The 20,596-nt window shown below is 44.6% G+C and overlaps 1 protein-coding gene across 1 annotated transcript in view; it reads left to right on the top strand.

The window, feature by feature from the left end:
- The window catches only part of ttc28 (tetratricopeptide repeat domain 28), an 842,907-nt gene extending 822,611 nt beyond the window's left edge, over nt 1-20,296 (top strand). Inside the window, exons 20-22 of the mRNA XM_070886369.1 lie at nt 5,626-5,755; nt 14,101-14,208; nt 18,465-20,296. Of these exons, the coding sequence (XP_070742470.1) occupies nt 5,626-5,755; nt 14,101-14,208; nt 18,465-20,128 (1,902 nt within the window). The 3' untranslated portion in view covers nt 20,129-20,296. The remainder of the gene's footprint in view (nt 1-5,625; nt 5,756-14,100; nt 14,209-18,464) is intronic.
- Nucleotides 20,297-20,596: the final 300 nt, after the last annotated feature.

Genomic DNA, 20,596 nt, shown 5'->3' with positions numbered 1-20,596 from the left:
CTCAAACACTCCAGCTCCATCTTCCTCCACCCCCCCCCAACCCCCGCAGAAACTCTTGTCCTCACCACTGGATATAGTTAGATTGTGTTTTCACTGGATAATTGAGAGTCTGGCTGGACACAGCAGAAAGCATCAACAGTATCCAAATCACATGTGAAAATAATAGAAGTAAAGGCTAGTTTGGTATTCATGTTTTCTGCTAGATATTACTGGTGCACTTGTTCAAAACAAGGTAAAGACAGTTTGGAACAGAATCCTCAGTTGCTGTTGTATAACGATCCAAACACAAGACTGTCTGAGTAAGGTGATAAACAAAAGCCACGTCATGAACGCCTGCCATGTTTTACCAGCTGATGCTGTGGTTTTTGCCTAGACTTGGAATGCCACAGCACATCTGCAGTCAACCGAGCCTGCACATGCTCGCGTACGAGGCAATCAAGGGCATCAGGATTGTGGCCTGTAATGTATTGTGACACTAAACAAATACAGAAGGCAGATACTCAACTTTGTGAGGATCTGGCAAGAAATGCAATTTAATGCTAGGTGTACACCATTACAAATGCAAATACCTCTCAAGTTTGGTAGTGTAACAGCATAATTAGATCTAAAGGCAATTCTCAATAACTTGCTGGTCCATCTACCCCTTCCACACCAGGAGCGAAATTAGACATTGGCTGAGACGCAAACCAGGCGGTATTGCATCTGTCACCGGGAGCGCACTCCGCCTAACATTCCGTTTCATTGACCTCAATAGTATTAAATATCGAATGTGTTCTATAACGGTCATCAAATGCAGCACCCCCTGTTTTGCTCATGTCCAATTTTACCAACTAGCATCTTTTTTAAAAAAAAATTCCTCCAGAAATTAATATTTAATTGTTGGATTAGTCTCACTAAAGCTTTGAATTAGGTTGCTTTAGCACAATGAGGGAAGAGGTGGAATTCAGTCAGAAATGGGAAACACTGAAGGGAAAGCGCTTCCGTCGCCATTCTTGGCCGTCACATTTGTGTAGTTCTGTTGAAATCAGCGCCTGAGTTTATTGCTAGCGTCAGTATTTGAACAAATCGATGGGACAGTGATATGCGGCTGAGCCTTTGGGGAACAGGGCATCGATGACCTGCTTTGTGCTGTAGACTGAGAGATGCATACGAATTCTCTTGTAACAGACTGAAAGCAGCTAACGGCAAAGTAGTTAGAGGCTGTGGTGACTTTTGCAGTCACTGGCAAAGAATGCCACCTCCCCCCCTCCCCCCCCTGCCGGTCTACCAGGCAGCGGGTCCTGTTGCCGAGGTCTGTGATAGCCTGCCTGGGACAGCGCAGCCTCCTGAAACACTATCCAAGAAACTGAACTCTTGGTGTGTACACGCTGTGTGCTGGCAATGCTCTCCGATGAGCAGCCCTCCTCACCTGCTGTCTTCCGATGCCTGCAGCTGGTGCTGGTTCCTGATAGAAACATAGAAAATAGGTGCAGGAGTAGGCCATTCGGCCCTTCGAGCCTGCACCACCATTCAATATGATCATGGCTGATCATGCAACTCCAGTACCCCTTACCTGCTTTTTCTCCATACTCCTTGATCCCCTTAGCTGTAAGGGCCACATCTAACTCCCTTTTGAATATATCTAATGAACTGGCCTCAACAACTTTCTGTTGTAGAGAATTCCACATGTTCACAATTCTCTGAGTGAAGAAGTTTCTCCTCATCTCGGTCCTAAATGGCTTACCCCTTATCCTTAGACTGTGACCCCTGGTTCCGGACTTCCCCAACATTGGGAACATTCTTCCTGCATCTAACCTGTCCAATCCCGTCAGAATTTTATATGTTTCTATGAGATCCCCTCTCATTCTTCCAAACTCCAGTGAATATAAGCCGAGTTGATCCAGTCTTTCTTTATATGTCAGTCCTGTCATCCCGGGAATCAATCTGATGAACCTTCACTGCACTCCCTCAATAGCAAGAATGTCCTTCCTCAGATTAGGAGACCAAAACTGTACACAATATTCAAGGTGTGGCCTCACCAAGGCCCTGTACAAATGCAGTAAGACCTCCCTGCTCCTATACTCAAATCCTCTCACTATGAAGGCCAACATGCCATTTGCCTTCTTTACTGCCTGCTGTACCTGTATGCCAACTTTCAATGACTGATGTACCATGACACCCAGGTCTCGTTGCACCTCCCCTTTTCCTAATCTGTCACCATTCAGGTGCTTTAATTTTGCACATTAATCTCTTGCGTGGGACCTTGTCAAAAGCCTTTTGAAAGTCCAAATACACCACATCCACTGGTTCTCCCTTGTCCACTCTACTAGTTACATCCTCAAAAAATTCGAGAAGATTTGTGAAGCATGATTCCCCTTTTATAAATCCATGCTGACTTGGACCGATCCTGTCACTGCTGCTGCTGTTTCTCTTTCTCCATGCGTTTCTCCATCCAAAAGAAACTAGCTGTCCTTGCACCCGTGACGGGCACAGAAAGCCTACCGAGGGAGATAAGGCCAAAAAAGGTTGCAGACAAACAATCTGGAAGCTGGAAAAGCTCCTGGAAAACCAGACAACGAAAAGATCCTCTAATCCACTGACCTGTGGCGGATTGCTCCTTTATATACAGCTTCAGTGGTTCTGAGGCAACTGTAATGCCATCTTTTACTGGCGGGTCAGGCACTGGGCATCACATCTGCAACTATTAGTTAATTGGCGCCTGGTCCTAATTGAGTCATAGGAGCCCGATTTAAATCTATTCCAGAAGCCCCCACCTTCCTATGATGAACGTCTATCCTAAAATGATAAAAAAACGATACGGGTAAAATGGTAGCAGGTGGGAGGGAGCATGTTGGGAATGCAACAGGAAGCGTGTGACCATCATTTTAAGCCCCACCGAGCCAGTCGGCTTTAAAGATTCTAAAATCAAGTCAGTAAAACTATGTTCCAGGTTTCATACTCGGTTACAATCTGGTCTGGGACACGCTGCAGCTAATTCCACTTAGAACCAAGCTGGGTTTATCATAAACTTAAATTCGATAAATATCCTAAATTAAAAAAATAATCATTGGGTCCAAAACCCAGTGCACCGAGGATGGGATAAGGAGAAAATTGGGCCAATCGCCAAATAGAAAATCTCTCGAACAGCAATGGATCCCTCATCCCTTTCTTTTTGCACTGGCTTTAGATCATCCGAATGGGAGTTTGGTGGGAGAAGGGATGACAGTCAGGTCGAAGTACCACTGAAACAAAGAGAATGATGAAAGAAAGAAAGATTTGGGTTTTATATAGCGCCTTTCACGACCACTGGACGTCTCAAAGTGCTTTACAGTCAATGGAGTACTTTCTGAAGTGTAGTCACTGTTGTAATGTAGGAATTGATGAGGAGGACATTTGTTTCTACACAGTAGTTCAATACCTTCTACTGTGTTTTAATGGAGGGTCATTAGTTTATTCTTGCTGCCCTTTGGTTTCGGGCTCCGTAGACCAGGCACCATTCTCTGAGTGAGCTAGCTTGACAGATGACCTTCTCGCACACCCACCCCAATCTTACTGTTGGCGTGAGAGCCATCTGACTTCTTTTATTACCCTCCTTCCTTGTGGGAAAGCAGCTGTTATTTTGACAACTCCCTCCGTGATGTGGAAGTGTTGGGCCCTGGTCCTCGGGGTTAGATTTGGATGCTGACTCCATTCTGGGACCTAATGTGTCGGTCATCCGACTCTGCACTACCAATTCATCACCTTTAACTGACGATCGCCTCTTGTTCATGTGAGCCAATGTTCTCATAGTGTATTCTGAAGGTTACACGATACCTCGGTCTCCTCTGTAACTCAGCGTTGAAAATCAGGGTTTACATCGTGACATGAGGGATTTTTGCCTCTGCAGTGTCGGGTAGCCAGCCGACCGGCCTCCCGGTATTGCCAGCAGGAGACACGGTCCTTTCTGAGGACCAGGCCTCCACACGTGGTTTACGGGCAGCAAACAAGTGACCTTGAACATCCCACCCACTGGCTCCAGGACTGGAGAAAGGTAGCTCCAGGGGGGGAGGGGGTGGGGTGGGGGGGGATGCGGGGGAAAACCTGGTGTGGCAGTGGCCTTGGTTGTCCTTTTGGAGTTCAGAGGGGTGCTCCTGTCCCTCCCCGACCCCATAAAAATAAATAAAACACAATCCAGTCTCATCTGTGGCTGAGCCGCCAGCTGAAGCTGAGCAGAGCATGCACTGTGTGCGCACGCCCCAGTTAAGTCATCAAATGCTGATTTGCACATTAGAAGGACCCACTGCCTGACTCAAAAGAAAGACTTGGATATTTAGAGCCTTTCACAACCACCGGACGTCTCAAAGCGCTCTACAGCCAATTAAGTACTTTTGGAGTGTAGTCATTGTTGTAATGTGGGAAATCTGACAGCCAATTAGTGCACAGCAAGCTCCCACAAACAGCAATGTGATAATGACCAGATAATCTGTTTTTGTTATGTTGATTGAGAGATAAATATTGGCCCAGGACATAACTGCCCTGCCCTTCTTCAAAATAGTGCCATTTGGATCTTTTACATCCACCTGAGAGAGCAGACAGGGCCTCGGTTTAACATCTCATCCAAAAGACGGCAACTCCAACAATTCAGCAGTCCCTCAGCACTGCACTGGAGTGTCAGCCGAGACATTTGTGCTCAAGTCCCTGGAGTGGAACTTGAACCCACAACCTTCTGACTCAGAGGCGAGAGTGCTACCCACTGAACCACAGCTGTCACCTCAGGTCGACACTCTGGCCACAGAAATGGGATGGTCATTCATACCCTACCATTTTTGGGGTGATACTATTCTGTTTCCATCAGGCGGGAGGCCTCCAAATCTCCCCCATAGTAACAGATTCAGCCATGTAGACCTTTAGTCTATCTAGCTCATCGATCCACCATGTTCCCTTGGTACATTTTTAATAACTCTAAATCCCACTTGTTGTCGATAGCCTGTCTAGTTCCTTCTTTAAACCCATTAATGTTTCGTGTTCCAGTCACCCATGCCAGTAATCTATTCCACATACTGCCATCCTTTCAGTATTTAAAAAAAAGTTCCTCCTTCACTGCCTATTGTCTTTTGTTGTCCATTATTTGTAAATATATGACCCCTTGTGCTTAAATTCAGCTCACTTGGATTCAATGTGTCCAAATCTTTCCTAAAGTTAAACACTTCTGTCATATCCCCTCTCAGTCTTCTCTTTTTGAGAGAGGAAAGACCCGGAGTAGTCAATCTTTTCTCCGATGTTATTCCCTTGAATTCTGAGACCAACCATGTAGCCCTCTCTGTACCCTTCCAATAAATGACTATCTTTTTTGAAATGGAGAGACCACAACTGCATTCAATACTCCAGATGAGGTCTCACCAGGGCCAAATACATTTTTAAAATGACCTCGCTTGATTTATATTTTTAACCCCTTGTTGTACATCCCAACATTCTATTAACAGCCTGAGAACCATGTGCTAAACACTTTAGTGAGCTGTCCACTAAAACTCCAAGATATCTCTCCTGCTCCGATACCTCAAGTACATTCCCATTTAGTACATAATCCACGTCAACCTTCCTCCTGTCTTGTGTCATTTTCTCTAGAATGTTATTTTTACAATTTTCTTTCTCTTCCCATTTGTACAGCTCCATCAAGTCCTCGTTCAGCTTCAGACTGGAGAGAAAGAACAAGATTTTTCTTCTGCTCCTATTCAGGTGTCCATAAGCGTGCAGCTCTGGCGACTGCCTGGATGCCATGAGTTCCTGGCGGCATTAGGTACGTTACAGTTTATGCAAAAGAGTACTTGGTAGTTGTAATGTATGCACCTGAGTATGCTCACAGGTTTGTAGTGTGTCCCTGAACCGGTCCAGGCAGCGGGCGGTCGAGAGGGTCGTTCAGCCCGACTGCCTGCCTCTCTTCCGCTGGTACGTCCGAGCCAGGGTGTCCCTGGAGATGGAGCATGCGGTGTTCACCGGTACGCTCGCGGCCTTCTGTGAGAGGTGAACACTGGAGGGACTGGGGTGCATCATCACCCCCAGCAACCAAATTTTAATTTGATTTATTTTAACATCCAAAGCTTAATTTGCTTAATGTGTCGGTTTTAGTGCCCTTTAATAAGAGGACACTTGTATTAATGATTCTACTTAAAATAGTTGTCGAGCTGTGTTGAGTTGGGAGTGGCTTAGCCAGTTACGTGATTTTCAATAAAACCCAGTCAGTTCGGTCTGGGTCAACCATGATGAGGTATGCATTTGTGAGCCTGGTGGGTGAACTAGTAATGGGTAGTGTTGCTATGAATTCTTAAGGAAAGAACCCATGAAGCTAATACATTACACCCACAGTGTAACGGCCCGCCAACATATTCTGCCACATTTTCAGCAGAGCAAAGGAGATACATAGAAAGTACATTAACTTAATCCACCTTGCTATGCAAGGAATAACTTTTTGAAAACATTTCCATTCCTGAATTGACAACAGTACTTGTTCTAATGATAGAGTCATGTCAGAAAGAGTCTGGGGTTTAAAATGGAATATTTTAACTTTTTCTTTTTAAAAAGAAAATGAAATTAATTGCTTTAAATAGACATCAAAATGACACTCTCTGCCTCTTTAATTCAGAGAAAGATGTGGAAAGTTTAAATTTCTTTCACCATTTCAAAATTGCCTTTTAAATGAGCGAGTGACTAGCAGTCAGGCCTGGTTGATTACTCCTCTGTTCTAAATCATTAGAACCATTATAGTAAAGTGACTTTGAAAAAATTATCTTCTGTGCAGTCACCTTCCTGGGCGCGAGGCATTTATCCTGTTTAATTTGCTGTGCTTTAGAATGCATTGTATGGAAATATCAGTCTGCAGAAAAGCCAAATTCACAAGAAAGTTATTTGAATAGATCCTTTCTAAATAAACTTATCAGATCCCAAATCACTTCTGACAGGACAGGAAATTGCTTTTGTCATTCTTCACTTTACTTCGCTGACACATTTTCCTCTTATCAGTGACACAAGCAAAGGCTGGTTAACCGTCAGATTTCCGGGGTGGGCTCCTGAATCTCAATTAGGACCGCATTATATATATTGCTCCCTTTGGTTTGAGCACGGTGCAGGTTGTAGCAGCAGTAAATAACTGATCGCTTGATGTTTTAAGGAGAAAAATAAAATGACAAATTTCCAGTTTGATATAGTGATGACAGGTTATTGTCCTCATTATGGAATTTTAGCTTCATTTACTTTTAGTAGGAAAACAATTAAATCAATGCGAGCTGATTGATAACTACATCTTTTATGTCTCTGAGACCTAGTGTTGTTGCAATTAATGGACTGTGGGGCTCAGCCCTAAGGAATCTGGCAGCCATACACTTATTTGCTCTCCACTCTCATTCTCTCCTCTCCTTTTCTTCTCCTGCAGACACTGTCTCTTGCTGCATGTTACAAATTCGGGTCTTCCTTAGATACTTCCTCGAGTTTGACTCTGGAGTTAATTTTCACTGACCAGTATCGCATACCTGAGATGATGATAGAACATGCTTGTGTGAATCACTATGTCAGTGTAGAAGCTTTTCTTCATCACCAAGTTTTGCCATAATAATCATTAGCAGTTTGTTCACAAGATGACTTCCCCGCCCCCCCCGCCCCCGTTCTGTGTTGTTGTATTGTAGAGAAATTCAAGAAAAGTGGGGTAAAAAAAGGAAAGCCCATTCTTCCCCAGAATACACTGATGCTCCCATCATAACATCTACCCCATTTTAACATCCACGTTGCTTTTGGCTCTACTATCATGCCTGGTAGATTATACATTTATCATTCTTTGGTGAAGAAGTTCTTCATAATATCTATTTTAAATGTAATCTTCACTAATTTCCATTTTGTCCTACTTTCCTGCTTTATTTTCAAATAATCATCTGGATTTACCTTATCTATATCATTTGATATACCTCCATTAGGTTGCCTTAACTATGTTCCTTTCCAAACTGTAGTGATTGAGTTTTTCAATTCTTTCCTTAAAAGTTTAATATCGCTTCACACGCTGTGCCATTCATCTCCCAGTAAACAAAATTCCAGCTGCAACACTTCAGACAAAACCCCTTTCCATTTGTTTCACTTTTTTGATACAGATCAAATAATTTGCCTTATTTTGCCCGTCCTCTAGTGTCCACATTTTATTTATTTTGTGGAGCAGGTAGGAAAAAGAAAAGAAAGACTTGGATTTATATAGCGCCTTTCACGACCACTGAACGTCTCAAAGTGCTTTGCAGCCAATGAAGTACTTTTGGTGTGTACTCACTGTTGTAGGAAAGACGGCAGCCAATTTGCGCACAAGCAAGCTCCAACAAACAGCAATGTGATAATGACCAGATAATCTGTTTTTTTTTGTTATGTTGATTGAGGGATAAATATTGACCAGGTCACCGAGCATAACTCCCTTGCTCTTCTTCAAAATAGTGCCATGGGATCTTTTACGTCCACTTGAGAGAGCAGACGAGGCCTCGGTTTAACGTCTCATGTGAAAGCAGGGGCTGCTGTGGAGATGGTTGAAGATTACAGTACCTACAGCCATAATTACTGATCTCCCTTGTGCCACTATGGGCACCACCAAGTAGAACCAGTCACTAGCCCCCAATATTGTGGAGTCTGAGTTACTGACACAAACTTCAGTGTAACCTGGCGTTCTCTAACACACTCCTGTGCAAATCACTATATTTTAGAAGCTGCGGTGCCCTCAAATTTTGCTGTGGATTACAATTGGGTATTGAGCCTTGGGGAACCTGATTTCTTCTCTTGCTCTGAATTGTGTTCAGTAATCCATCAGTTAAACTGTTTACAAATGGCCCGAGAAGGAACAATTATGATTACATTTGAATGTTCTGAGTCAGAGATAAGCAAGATGTATTGTTAACCTTTTCGAAGAATTTGCCCAGTGGGTCCCAGTAGGATCGTTCTCTGCCAGCTCTGTTCCCCTGGTTACATTAACTGCCTACCACAGCCAATAGAAAGCTTCCCGCTTTCCCCCTTGACTATCTAGAATAAATGACAACAACAGTAAATAGATGTTTGACAGCGCCTATTTGACTATTAAACAGACACTGCAGATGCACCACGAGAGCAAGTGTTCCCCAACAAATCTTTAAAGAATTCCATTCAGTAAAATGATTGTTTAAAATTTTGCAGGAAATATCAGCAATGAACACCAGGCTAGATGGAAGGCTGCATTTTGAGAGGGATGGGTAATGTAGTAGTACACAGTGGTCTTTCACTTCTAGCACATGAAAAGAAAGACTTGCATTTATGTAGCGCCTTTCATGACCACTGGATGTCTCAAAGCGCTTTACAGCCAATGACGTACTTTTGGAGTGTAGTCACTGTTGTAATGTGGGAAATGCGGCAGCCAATTTGTGACCAAGCAAGCTCTCACAAACAGCAATGTGATAATGACCAGATAATCTGTTTTTTAGTGATGTTGATTGAGGGATAAATATTGGCCAGGGATAACTCCTCTGGTCTTCTTCGAAGTTGTGGCATGGGATCCTTTACATACACCTGAGAGCGCAGATGGGGCCTCAGTTTAACGTCTCATTGGAAGAAAGCACCGACAATGCAGAACTCCCTCAGCACTGCACTGGAGTGTCAGCCTAGACTTATGTACTCAAGTCCCTGGAGTGCGACTTGAACCACAACCTACTGTGCTGCCCACTGAGCCACAGCTGACACTTAAGTTCAAACTGGTGACCAAGGGCCTTGTGGCTCTTTGACGGCAGGTGCGAGCACGATGGACCGAAATGCACTGTGGATTTCTGTGTTTCTAAATACAACCCAGAAAAATAGAATGGAGTTCTCTGTCAGGTGGCTGTCCTGTGAAATGAGTTTGGGCAGCACCAATCTAGAACCGAGTGTGCCACCAGTAAATTAGCAATCTCGCTGAGGGAGGCCACGGAATAGCCAGTGGAACAATTCCATAGTGGGGTGCTCTTGAGGTTGGAGCTGTTGCAACACAGTAGATGGAGCTTTACTCTGTATTTAACCTACTGAACCTGACCTGGGATGCTGACACTAGGTCCCCAAAGGGAAGTGCTTCAGTTCCCATTATTGACATCACTCACCTTGCTAAGTACAAACATTCACGCAACAAACTATTGCATTCAGACAGTAATACAACAACGTTGCATCTCTTGGTTCCAAGTGCAGATATTCACACCAACCACTTACTACTGGCATTACTTATAGCAATTAGACTTTCTGGCTTTAAAAGGACAGGCCAATTTAAACACAACTCCGCCTTAGCAGCAGAATAATAAATCAAGCATTTAAATGGTATATTAATGCTGTCATTATAAAACAGTTTATCACCCAATTTTCTGCGAGCAGCACCAATGGAGACCTGCTAGTTTCTAATGCAAATTAGTCTTTTTGCCTTTTTTGTGTCATGCAGGGAAATATTGGTTAGGGCTACCTAGTTGAAGTTTCCATGGTAATGAATGGAATTGACAAATTGTTCACCATGGTGAAAAGTTCAAATACTGAGGAAAAAAGGTTAAACATTAGTAATTAGGTGAATGAAGAGAAGTCAGGTGAAAGATTTTAACCTGAAGGGCAATAGAGTTGCAGACTAAATTAGGAAAAGCCACTGAAGCAGACAGTATAAATGAGTCCAAGAAGCAATTTCGATAGATTCTGGGGAGATAAAGTCTTTTAAAGAAAGACAAAACTAGCATTTGTATAGTGTCTTTCACATCCTCAAGGACATCCCAGAGCCCTTCACAGGCAATAAAGTATCTTGAAGTGTAGTCACTGTTGCAATGCAGAGGAACATTGAGACACTTGTGAGAAGGTGAGTTATCTAAAGGGAACAGGATAATTATTGGGCTTAAAGGCCTTTTTATGTTACTTAATCATCTTGGCCCGGAAATTCTGCTGGGGGCCTCCCAATCTCCTACCATAACTTTGGTGAGAGGTGGGTGAAACCACCAGAAAAAGGCTGAAAATGGTCTTTTGCCAAAGTTGCAGTGAGAGACTGAGAGATTTATTGGAGAGTGTATGAATTGAATTATTTTTCCCCTATGATGAGGGAGAAAGATAAATATTGATCAAGATATCACGTAAAGTAATGCTCAATAATAATATTTGTGCTGACAGTTAATTTTGTGGTGTGATAATTCTGGCAGCATCAGTAGTTAAAGTTGACTGGAACAGTCTGGTATGGCACCAGAACATACTTGAGAACATACTTGACTTTCTTCTGCCGGAGTCTCCAATATGCTGCTTCTGTATCCATAGCATCCTAACCCCCACCAGCCCTAATTCTGTTTCAACATGTGCTTTTCATGAATTAATTTAATGCCTCGACCAGACCCCCAGTCCAAATATCCTTGCCTGTCTGGTTCATTTAAACACTAGAATACCCCTTCTCTACGCATTCCATTTTAACCACCACCCTTCCCTTCCACAATGAGAACATAATTCAATATCAAGTGGGGTTTGAAATTCAGCAGAGTGTTATTTGTCAGCCATTGATTGATTCATTCTCATGAAATTCCTTATTTTAATGAAGTTGTTGACATAACAAATATCGAACAGCTATATTTCCCGAGAACTTATTAACCAGTGTAAATATTACACAGCCAAATTTCAATCTAAAAGAATCTTGATGCTGAATAAAGTTTCCCCTCCTTTTTCCTTACACTCTTCTGTCATGCTCCGACTTATACCAATAGTAAGGAATGATATGTTTTCCTAAAGAAGTACTGTTTAAAAGCTATTGCCATTCACAGGGATATTTGCAAGTATAACACACACAAGTTGTCAGCATCAATATATTGTCAGCTTAAAGCCTCCCTGATAAAGTGCGACATCCCCACTGACACCTGGGAGTCGCTGGCCAAAGACCGCCCTAAGTGGAGGAAGTGCATCCGGGAGGGTGCTGAGCACTTCAATGCCGAGAGCATGCAGAAATCAAGTGCAGGCAGCGGAAAGAGCGTGCGGCAAACCAGTCCCACCCACCTCTTCCCTCAACGACTATCTGCCCCACCTGTGACAGAGTCTGTGGCTTTCGTATTGGACTGTTCAGCCACTTCAGAACTCACTTCAGGAGTGGAAGCGAGTCTTCCTCGATTCCGAGGGACTGCCTATGATGATGATTGTCAGCTGTCTTTCAGACAAAGTAAAAAGTTGACATATTTCAATAAAAACATTCGATGTGTATTAATAGAGTTAAAGAGCAGATAGTCCTGAATTATTTCCTTTTAAATCCATTGATCTGTAAGTTGTAGTCCTGTGATGTCCTATAAGTTATTTGTCCACCGATATCACTATTACTAGTGGAAAATAAGCTGGAAAATAAGCTTTGAACTGTAGTCTCCGGCCCTCATTGAGTAAACATAGAAAATAGGTGCAGGAATAGGCCATTCGACCCTTCGAGCCTGCACCACCATTCAATATGATCATGGCTGATCATTCACCTCAGTACCCCTTTCCCACTTTTTCTCCATACCGCTTGATCCCTTTAGCCGTAAGGGCCATATCTAACTCCCTCTTGAATATATCCAATGAACTGGCATCAGCGACTCTCTGCGGTAGGGAGAGGAGCTGCAGAGACTTGAGGACCTCAAGACTTGGCCAGGGCCAAATTTGTCTCGACTCACTCCTCTGTGCACTAAAATAAACTAACCAAAAATTCCTTTAGGCTATAATGTACATATTTGGGGCACGAACAGTATTCCAACACAAGTGGCAAGTCGATCTCAGCCACATGGTGAGGAGAAGCTGCCTAGTGTAATGTATGCACCTGTGAGTATTCTCTTAGGTTTGTAGAGCCGTTGACCTCAGTGCCTTTCAGTTCTGCGCGGAGGGGTTTCCTGTACGGGCTGCTCCTGCACACTCTCCACCTTGCCATCCTCGTCTGCTGTCCGGACACACCATGGCGCATCATCTTGCCGTCCGGAGGAGGCGGGGGTCCCCGATGGAGTGCACTCTACGCGCGAGTCCTCCCACTATTTATTGGGGACTTGGCCTGGAGGGTGGTGCACGGAGCAGTCCCGTGCAATACATTTTTAAGTCGGTTCACGGGCTCCCAGGCCGCTGTAATTTCTGTGGTCTGGAAGAGTCCGTGTTCCATCTTTTTATGGAATGTGCGAGGTTGCAGCGCCTGTTCCATTATTTGAAGGGGCTGCTCCTCAAATTCTGGTTGCACTTCCGTCCCACACTCTTGATCTTTGGGCACCCTGTGCGGAGGGGAGCGGGTAGGTCCGAGGGCCTCCTCGTGGAACTGCTCCTGGGCACGGCCAAGGGGGCCATCAGTCGGTCCAGGCAGCGGGTGGTCGAGGGGGTCGTTCAGCCCGACTGCCTGCCTCTCTTCCGCGATTACATCCGAGCCTGGGTGTCCCTGGAGATGGAGCACGCGGTGTCCACCGGTACGCTCGCGGCCTTCCGCGAGAGGTTGGTGTCGGAGGGTTTGGAGTACATCATCACCCCTGGCAATCAAATTTTAATTTGATTTTATATGTTTAAAGTTTAATTTGTTTTATTGCCATGTTTTAGTGTTCCCCCACCCACCCCCCCCCCCCCCTTTTAGCCAGGGGGCACTTGTATAATTTGTGTTCATAGTGCTCTTAAAAAAAAAAGGGGAAAAAAGCAAAAGAAAAAGGGCACTTGAAGTGTTTGGAGTGTCCCGCCCCTTTTAATCAGGGGGCACTTGATTTATTGTTTATTTTTGTTTACAACCGAAAAGAGTTGTAGAGCCGTTAATTTGTGAGTGGCTTAATCAATCATATCATGTTCACAAGACTCAATAAAACCCCAGTCAGTTGGGTCTAGGTCATCCACGATGAGGTATGCAGTTGTGAGCCTAGGGGATGAACTGGTAATGTGTATTGTGATTGTTAAACTTTTGTTCATAAACCAAAACCAACTAGTTCTTAATAACAATGTGTTGCTATGAATTCTTAAGCAAAGAACCCATGAGGCAAATACATTACACCTGGAGGAGTTAGCACCTGATCACAGCAGCATTGGAGCAGGTCACTTATCCACATTGTGAGATAAAGAGCACATGATGTGGAATAAGGCATCTCAAGAGAGAAAAACTGCTAGATTGTGGGCCAAGCTAACGATTCTTTTTGCAAACTTGTCCAGGCTTTGATCTGTGTGAGGTGGGCCAAGAGGAAGTGGTGTTGAAGACCGGGAAGCAGGCGAACAGAAAGACCATGCACTTTGCCCTCCAGTCTCTGCTTGCTTTGTTTGGTGAGTTTTGAAACGCGCTGTTACAACTGAATCATGATGCATGAAAAGCAGGTGCCGAGAACTGTTAGTATCGATCTGTATCAGTACTGTGCAAGCCAACAAAAACAGAGGTGAATGAATCCATTGCCAGTCACTGCTGTCTAAAGTTGAGTTTAATTTTCCAAACTTTTCAAAATTTGTTCCTCGGTTGCCAGGAGGAGCAGGACTTCTCTCCCAATCGCCCCCTTCCCCCATGGCTGCTGCAACCACCACTGGGTCTTGCCTGACATTGGGCTTCTTAAAATAGGCGAGCAGCCTATGGAGGCACAGCAGGTTCATCCAAATGACTTTAAGACCAAAACATCAATTTTGTGTGGAGCGTGCACTAGGCGCACTTATCGCATTTCAGCCCCAAAATGGGCCTAAAGGTAATTTCAGCCTGTACAATTGCAAAATAAATTGACATGTCCGAACAGGAAATAGATACTTACTTGGGAAGTTAGTGTGTTTAAAGTATATATGGAGAAAGGACAGGCAATTGGAATTCAGAAGATAGAGAGCTACCATGACCACTAACATGAAAGAGCCGGTTCAATGGGTCAGTCTATTCCTGCTGCAATATTCCTAAACAACAGGCCACAAAGGATTCCAGCAACCTCTGGCTCCTGTACAAAAAACCATAAACTCCCACACATGTTCAGAATCGTTAATAAGTGCTTCAACAGTATCAGCTTGGCTCCGTTGGTAACATTCGTGACTCTGAGTCAATCCGCAATCCATATGTGTGCACATAATCTGTGCTGGCAATCAAGTGCAATACTGATGGAGTGCTGCACTGACAGAGGCACTGCTTTTGAATGAAATTTAAATGAGGCTCTCAGCACTTGTTCCAGTATTCACATGGACATTAAAACTCCTCGAGGAAGAATTGCTTTGTTTGTTATGTGCAGAAAAACCGTAAATGTGTTGTTTTGAATGCATTAACAGTGTTGCTGCACATTGCAACCAGAGCAGTCCTTCCACCCTCATGGCATTAGTCAAAGAACTGGAAGTTCTCCTTGTGTCCTGGCCAACATTTCTCCCTCAATCAACACCATCAAAAACTTATTATCTGGTCCTTGATCGCGTTACTGGCTTGGCATCCTTCCATGCACAAAATGGCTGCCATGTTTGCCTGTATTATCAACAGTCACCATATATTTCAAAGTAATTCTTTGTATTTTCAATGCTTTGAGATGTTTCTTCCTTAAAAGTTAACTGCAACCTCACTCTCTCAATGGTTCAATGTATAAATGCAATTGTAGTGTGGTCATAAAATATGTATACCAGAGGATTCATGAAATATCCCTGATCTGCATGGAGGTATCTGATCTCAGCCCTGGTTCCTGTTCCTGATCATTATCCAGTGATCCCCGGGGGAAAAGTGCATGTGTGGACATCGGTTGAGGATAGGTTTGGACTTAGCTGTGATATCTTCCATAGTCCAGTAAGCTGCTGACACTCACTAGGCTTACACTTGAAGAATTGACACTGAAGTGGAATTTTGCAGGGGTGGCTGGTACCTGTCGTACAGGTTGAGCCTCTCTGGTCCGGAAACATCTGTGGATCGGCATTAGTTTGCGGAACTGCTGCTTTCCTGGGCCTGGGCTTGGAGCTCACTGTTCAGCACTCCCGTGACCCTCAGCATCTTACTCTGTTTCCTCGTTGTGGAATTCTGGGACTTGATGGCGCAGTGAAGGGGCGTCAGACCTGAGACAGATAGAGAATTGACTAATCACCAACGTTCCCCGTCTCTCCTCCCTCACTTAGCGATTAACAGCACTGACCTCCCGTAGTTCGGAAAATTCTGTTTCGGCACCAGTCAGGTCCCGAGGGTGCCGAACCAGAGAGGTTCAACCTGTATTGCAACCCAACAAAGAGTCAGCAGCTTCAGGAGAGGAGGGCGGCAAGTTGAAAACTTGAATTAATTTTGCTCCACCTCTTGTTCTCAAATTAAATGCTTCTTATTCAATTAACTCCGATCGTGCTGATGAGGGTTATTGAGGGCGTTTAGTAAGATGAAATGTTTGGGTTGCAAAAGAAGCCTTGATTTAATGGTGTCAAAAAGTTTTTTAAAAATGCATGATTCATAATTTAAATTATTTTTTGTTTAAGTGTCACTTGACCTTTTAACAGAGATTATCTTGCAGAAGCAGTATTAGTTTTAATGGAATTACACTCAGCAGAAATGATTCATAACAGTAATCTCCGGAAGACTATGTCCGCATGGAAGGACCTTATTTATTTATTTTAGATAATTATTTATAATCTGATTGCTGTAAGCAACAGAAATAGGGTGAGGAGTGGGATACGTAGTATATTATATGAACTGCAGGTTTACATTGTGTATAGTTCACTCAGCTCTGTAACAGATGAGCGACCAGCCCCCAAATAAATTAAATAAGAAGGTGTCCGCATAATTAGATGGGGTGACATTGCGAATTCAGAATTATATTTGAAGTGTGTTCTTGGGTATCCACCAGAAATATTATAATTTATTTTGTCATGTTGTTTATTAATGTGTGTGGCTGCTCCTGATCCCTGCAATAGATTGTTCATCTGTTTTATTTTGATATAAATGTATTTATTATTGTGTTTGTTTTTTCTCCTGATTTTTTGACAATCCCTTCCTCTCACCCAGAATGCCAGGCGGTTGGAGGACCAGTCCCAGGGTCCCTCTCTGCCAGAGGCACTTTGTGCACCTGTTGCTAGGGTAACAAAGGCTGAGTGAGGGATACTGCCTACCAAATCTTTGCTCTATTTTTCTGGAAGTGCTTTGCCATTTTTCAGCCTGTATTCTGATGGTCCTTATCAGATTGAGCATTCGATGTGAGACATGTGCTTACATGAGCAAAATACTGCAGATGCTGGAATCTGAAATAAAAACAGAAAATGCTGGAGACACTCAGCAGGTCAGGGGCAGCATCTGTGGAGAGAGAGACAGAGTTAACGTTGCGGGACTGTGACCCTTCGCTGGAACTGGAAAAGTTTGAGATGCAACAGATTCTGTTACATCTCAAACTTATCCAGTTCTGACAAAGGGTTACAGACCCGAAACCTTATCTCCGTTTCTCTCCACAGATGCTGCCTGACCTGCTGAGATTGTCAGCATTTTCTGAGACACAAGCTTGTTGGGCCAAATAAACGTTTTCTTTCGGGGGGCACATGTCCTTCCCTTCAGTGAGAACACATCAGAATATTTTAAACCCTATGGAATGCGAGTTTAGATAGACAGAACAACAACAACTTATATTTATATAGCGTTTTAACGTAGTAAACGTCCCAAGGCGCTTCACAGGAGTGTTATAAGACAAAAAATTGACACCAAGCGACATAAAAATTACAGCAGCTGACCTAAAGCTTGGTCAAAAAGGTAGGTTTTAAGGAGCATCGTAAATGAGGAAAGAGAGATACTGAGGCAGAGAGGTTTAGGAAGGGAATTCCAGAGCTTAGGGCACAGGCAGCTGAAGGCATGGCCACCGATGGTTGAGCGATTATAATCAGGGATGCTCACGAGGGCAGAATTTGAGGAGCGCAGACATCTCGGGGGCGGTGGGGTGGGGGGGTGGGCGGAGACGGGGCGGGAGGGGTTGTGAGGCTGAAGGAGATTACAGTGGTAGAATACATCTGCACAGAAGCTATGCTAAAGCTGAATAATGCACTGGTCAGACCACACTGTGGTTCCAATATTGTGCTGGGAATGGCTGGCTGCCAGGAACAAGTTAGCCCACAGCACTGCACACAATTTTGCAGGGTCGGAGCATCTGAATAACTAGCATAAGCTCCCAAAGCAGCTTCTGGGACACCCAGCAGTTTGCACAATTGTTTTGCCCTCACTGGTCAGTGACACAAGATGATATTGTACCCCTGCTGAAACAACAACTTGCATTTATATGGTGCCTTTAAAGTAGAAAAATGTCACAAGCACTTCACAGAGGTGTAAGGGGAAAAAATGGATGCTGAGCCAAACAAGGAGATATTTGAAGAGGTGACCAAAAGCTTGGTCAAAGGACTGAGTTTCAAGGAGGGTTTTAAAGGAGGAGACAGAGGTGGAGAAGCAGAGAGGTTTAGGAAGGGAATTCCAAAATGGGGGGCCTGGACGGCTGAATACATGTCTGCCAAGGGCGGGCTAAGAGTGGGGAGATATACAAGAGGACAGAGTTGGAGGAACGGATATATTTGCAAATGCGTCTTCCCATCAATTTGTGAATAATTCACAATGTTTCACTCTATTCCAGATTCCACAGAACTGCCTAAACGACTCAGTCTCGACAGCTCTTCGTCGCTGGAATCTCTCTCGTCCTCCCAGTCGGTTTCCAATCCAACGGGACAGCTAAATCCACCATTTTCTCCCACTTACGGCGATTCCATGGCTTCAGATGCCATCTCTGTGTACAGCCTCAGTTCCATCGCCTCGTCCATGAGCTTTGCCTCCAAGACAGACATCACGGGTGAAGGCATGCTGCAAAGGGGCCGGCAGGACTACGAGAGGCCCAAGAACATTTACCCGCACAAGGCTGCCATGTTGCGAAGCAGATCTTCTCCACAGACCAGCAACACGAGCAGAGACGAGGAAGAGTACGATGGGTTCTCCATTATCAGCAGTGAGCCATTAGGTGTGTACTCTGATACCCTCAGGGTGTCTGCCTCGCCAGACAATGAGAGGACTACAGAACGGGTAGAACACAGCCATAGCCTCGGAGACAAGCACACATTGAAAGGCAGTGCCAGCGCTTGCAGTTCTCCATCTAAAATCACCCTCATCCCAAGCCCAAACTCGCCATTTCAGAAGGTGGAAACCAGATGCAAAGTTCCCAGTTCGGACACCGGAGAGTCCGATCAGTCCAGCACGGAGACAGACAGCACGATTAAATCCCAGGAGGAGAAAGTGACCAAACTCAACCCTCAGGAGCTGGCGCAAAAGATTCTGGAGGAGACTCAGGGCCACTTGCTCGCCGTTGAACGCCTGTATCAAAGTAGTGGGCCAGTTGGCAAAGCAGCTTCTGCTGAGGTTGTCCATGGCCTAACAGGGCACCATGGCTCCTCCGCTTTCAAGTCTTCGGATATAAGTGCATTCAGTAAACCACTGAATGGCACAGGGCAGAAAAAGCAGTCTTCTCCAATAACCACAAAACCAAAGCCTCCAACGCGCAGCTCATCGCTTCAGAAGGTGAACTCAGGAAGTAGCACCCCGACTGGTGACATTACTGAGGTAGGTCATTTGGTGGGAGACTGCTATTCTAAAGGGGGCGACAGTCGGCAGACCACGGCACCGCCTTCCCCTGTTGGGGACTTGCGCCAGTCTCCCTGCTCCTCGTCCGACCAGTCGCCGATCAAGATCAAATACCCCAGCTCCCCTTACAGTGCTCACATTTCGCGCTCTCCGAGCTCAGGACACCAGTCTCCAGCAGGAAGCAACCCTTCTCCTGCCCTCTCCTACTCGTCAGCGGGCTCAGCCCGCTCCAGCCCGGCCGACATCCCGGACCTGAGCCGCTTGAAGCTGACCGCCATCGACGAGAAGGTCAAGGCCGTACACAGCCTCAAAACCTTCTGGACTAGCGCAACACAGCCTTCGTCCAGGCCTGTTAGAGCCCTGCGATCAAACCCTGCCCTCGTGGCTTCCAAAGCTGACGCTCTAAGTTATTTGAATCTTTCACCAGCCCGGCGCAGCAAGAGGGAAGGAAAGGAAGATAAGTTTGAGCTGAAAGAATTTTCCAAGCTTCCGTCCACAGACAAGAAAGCCCAGAACGGGCGCGGCACTTGCCCAGAGCCCAGTAAGCCAGCAGAGACCACGCAACCACCAAGTAGCACTCCAAGAGAGGCACGTCCATTGAGATTTCCATCTGGGAATGGTTATAAATTCCTGTCTCCTCGAAAATTCTTTCCCACCTCAAAGTGCTGAAACGACCCCCCCCAACCAACCACCAGATTTTTTTTCATTGCCCCGTAACCTTGTTGGAACTAGCATGTACAAGCCAATTGTGTCGGACATGCACCGTTTGTAAACTGAACTCGTGTGTTGGCGTGAACAGTACTAAAATTTTTATACTGTTAAAGGAAAAAAAAAGCGAAAAAAAACTACTGTGTAAAAAAATGTCATATTTTTATTGAATCAAAAAATGGCATTTTGCCTCGTTTCTTAGTCATTTAAATGGTTGATAACAGTTTATAAATGTCAAAGATCACGTTGGAATGTCAGTCCGCCGTCAGTAGTATTTGTTGGAAGAACAAAATAAACTAGGCTTGGCAGTTTTAGGTTGCACACAATTTTTATTGAAAGTGACTTTTTTAAATTAGCGCCGTGTTCGGCCATTTTGCGGTGCGTTTCAGAGGCGATGATGTCCTTTGTGCTGTCACCTTGCAGCAAGGA

This window comes from Pristiophorus japonicus, chromosome 8 (assembly GCF_044704955.1).
Source record: "Pristiophorus japonicus isolate sPriJap1 chromosome 8, sPriJap1.hap1, whole genome shotgun sequence".
Classification (NCBI taxonomy): Eukaryota; Metazoa; Chordata; class Chondrichthyes; family Pristiophoridae; genus Pristiophorus; species Pristiophorus japonicus.
This window is presented reverse-complemented; position numbering and strand designations above follow the sequence as displayed.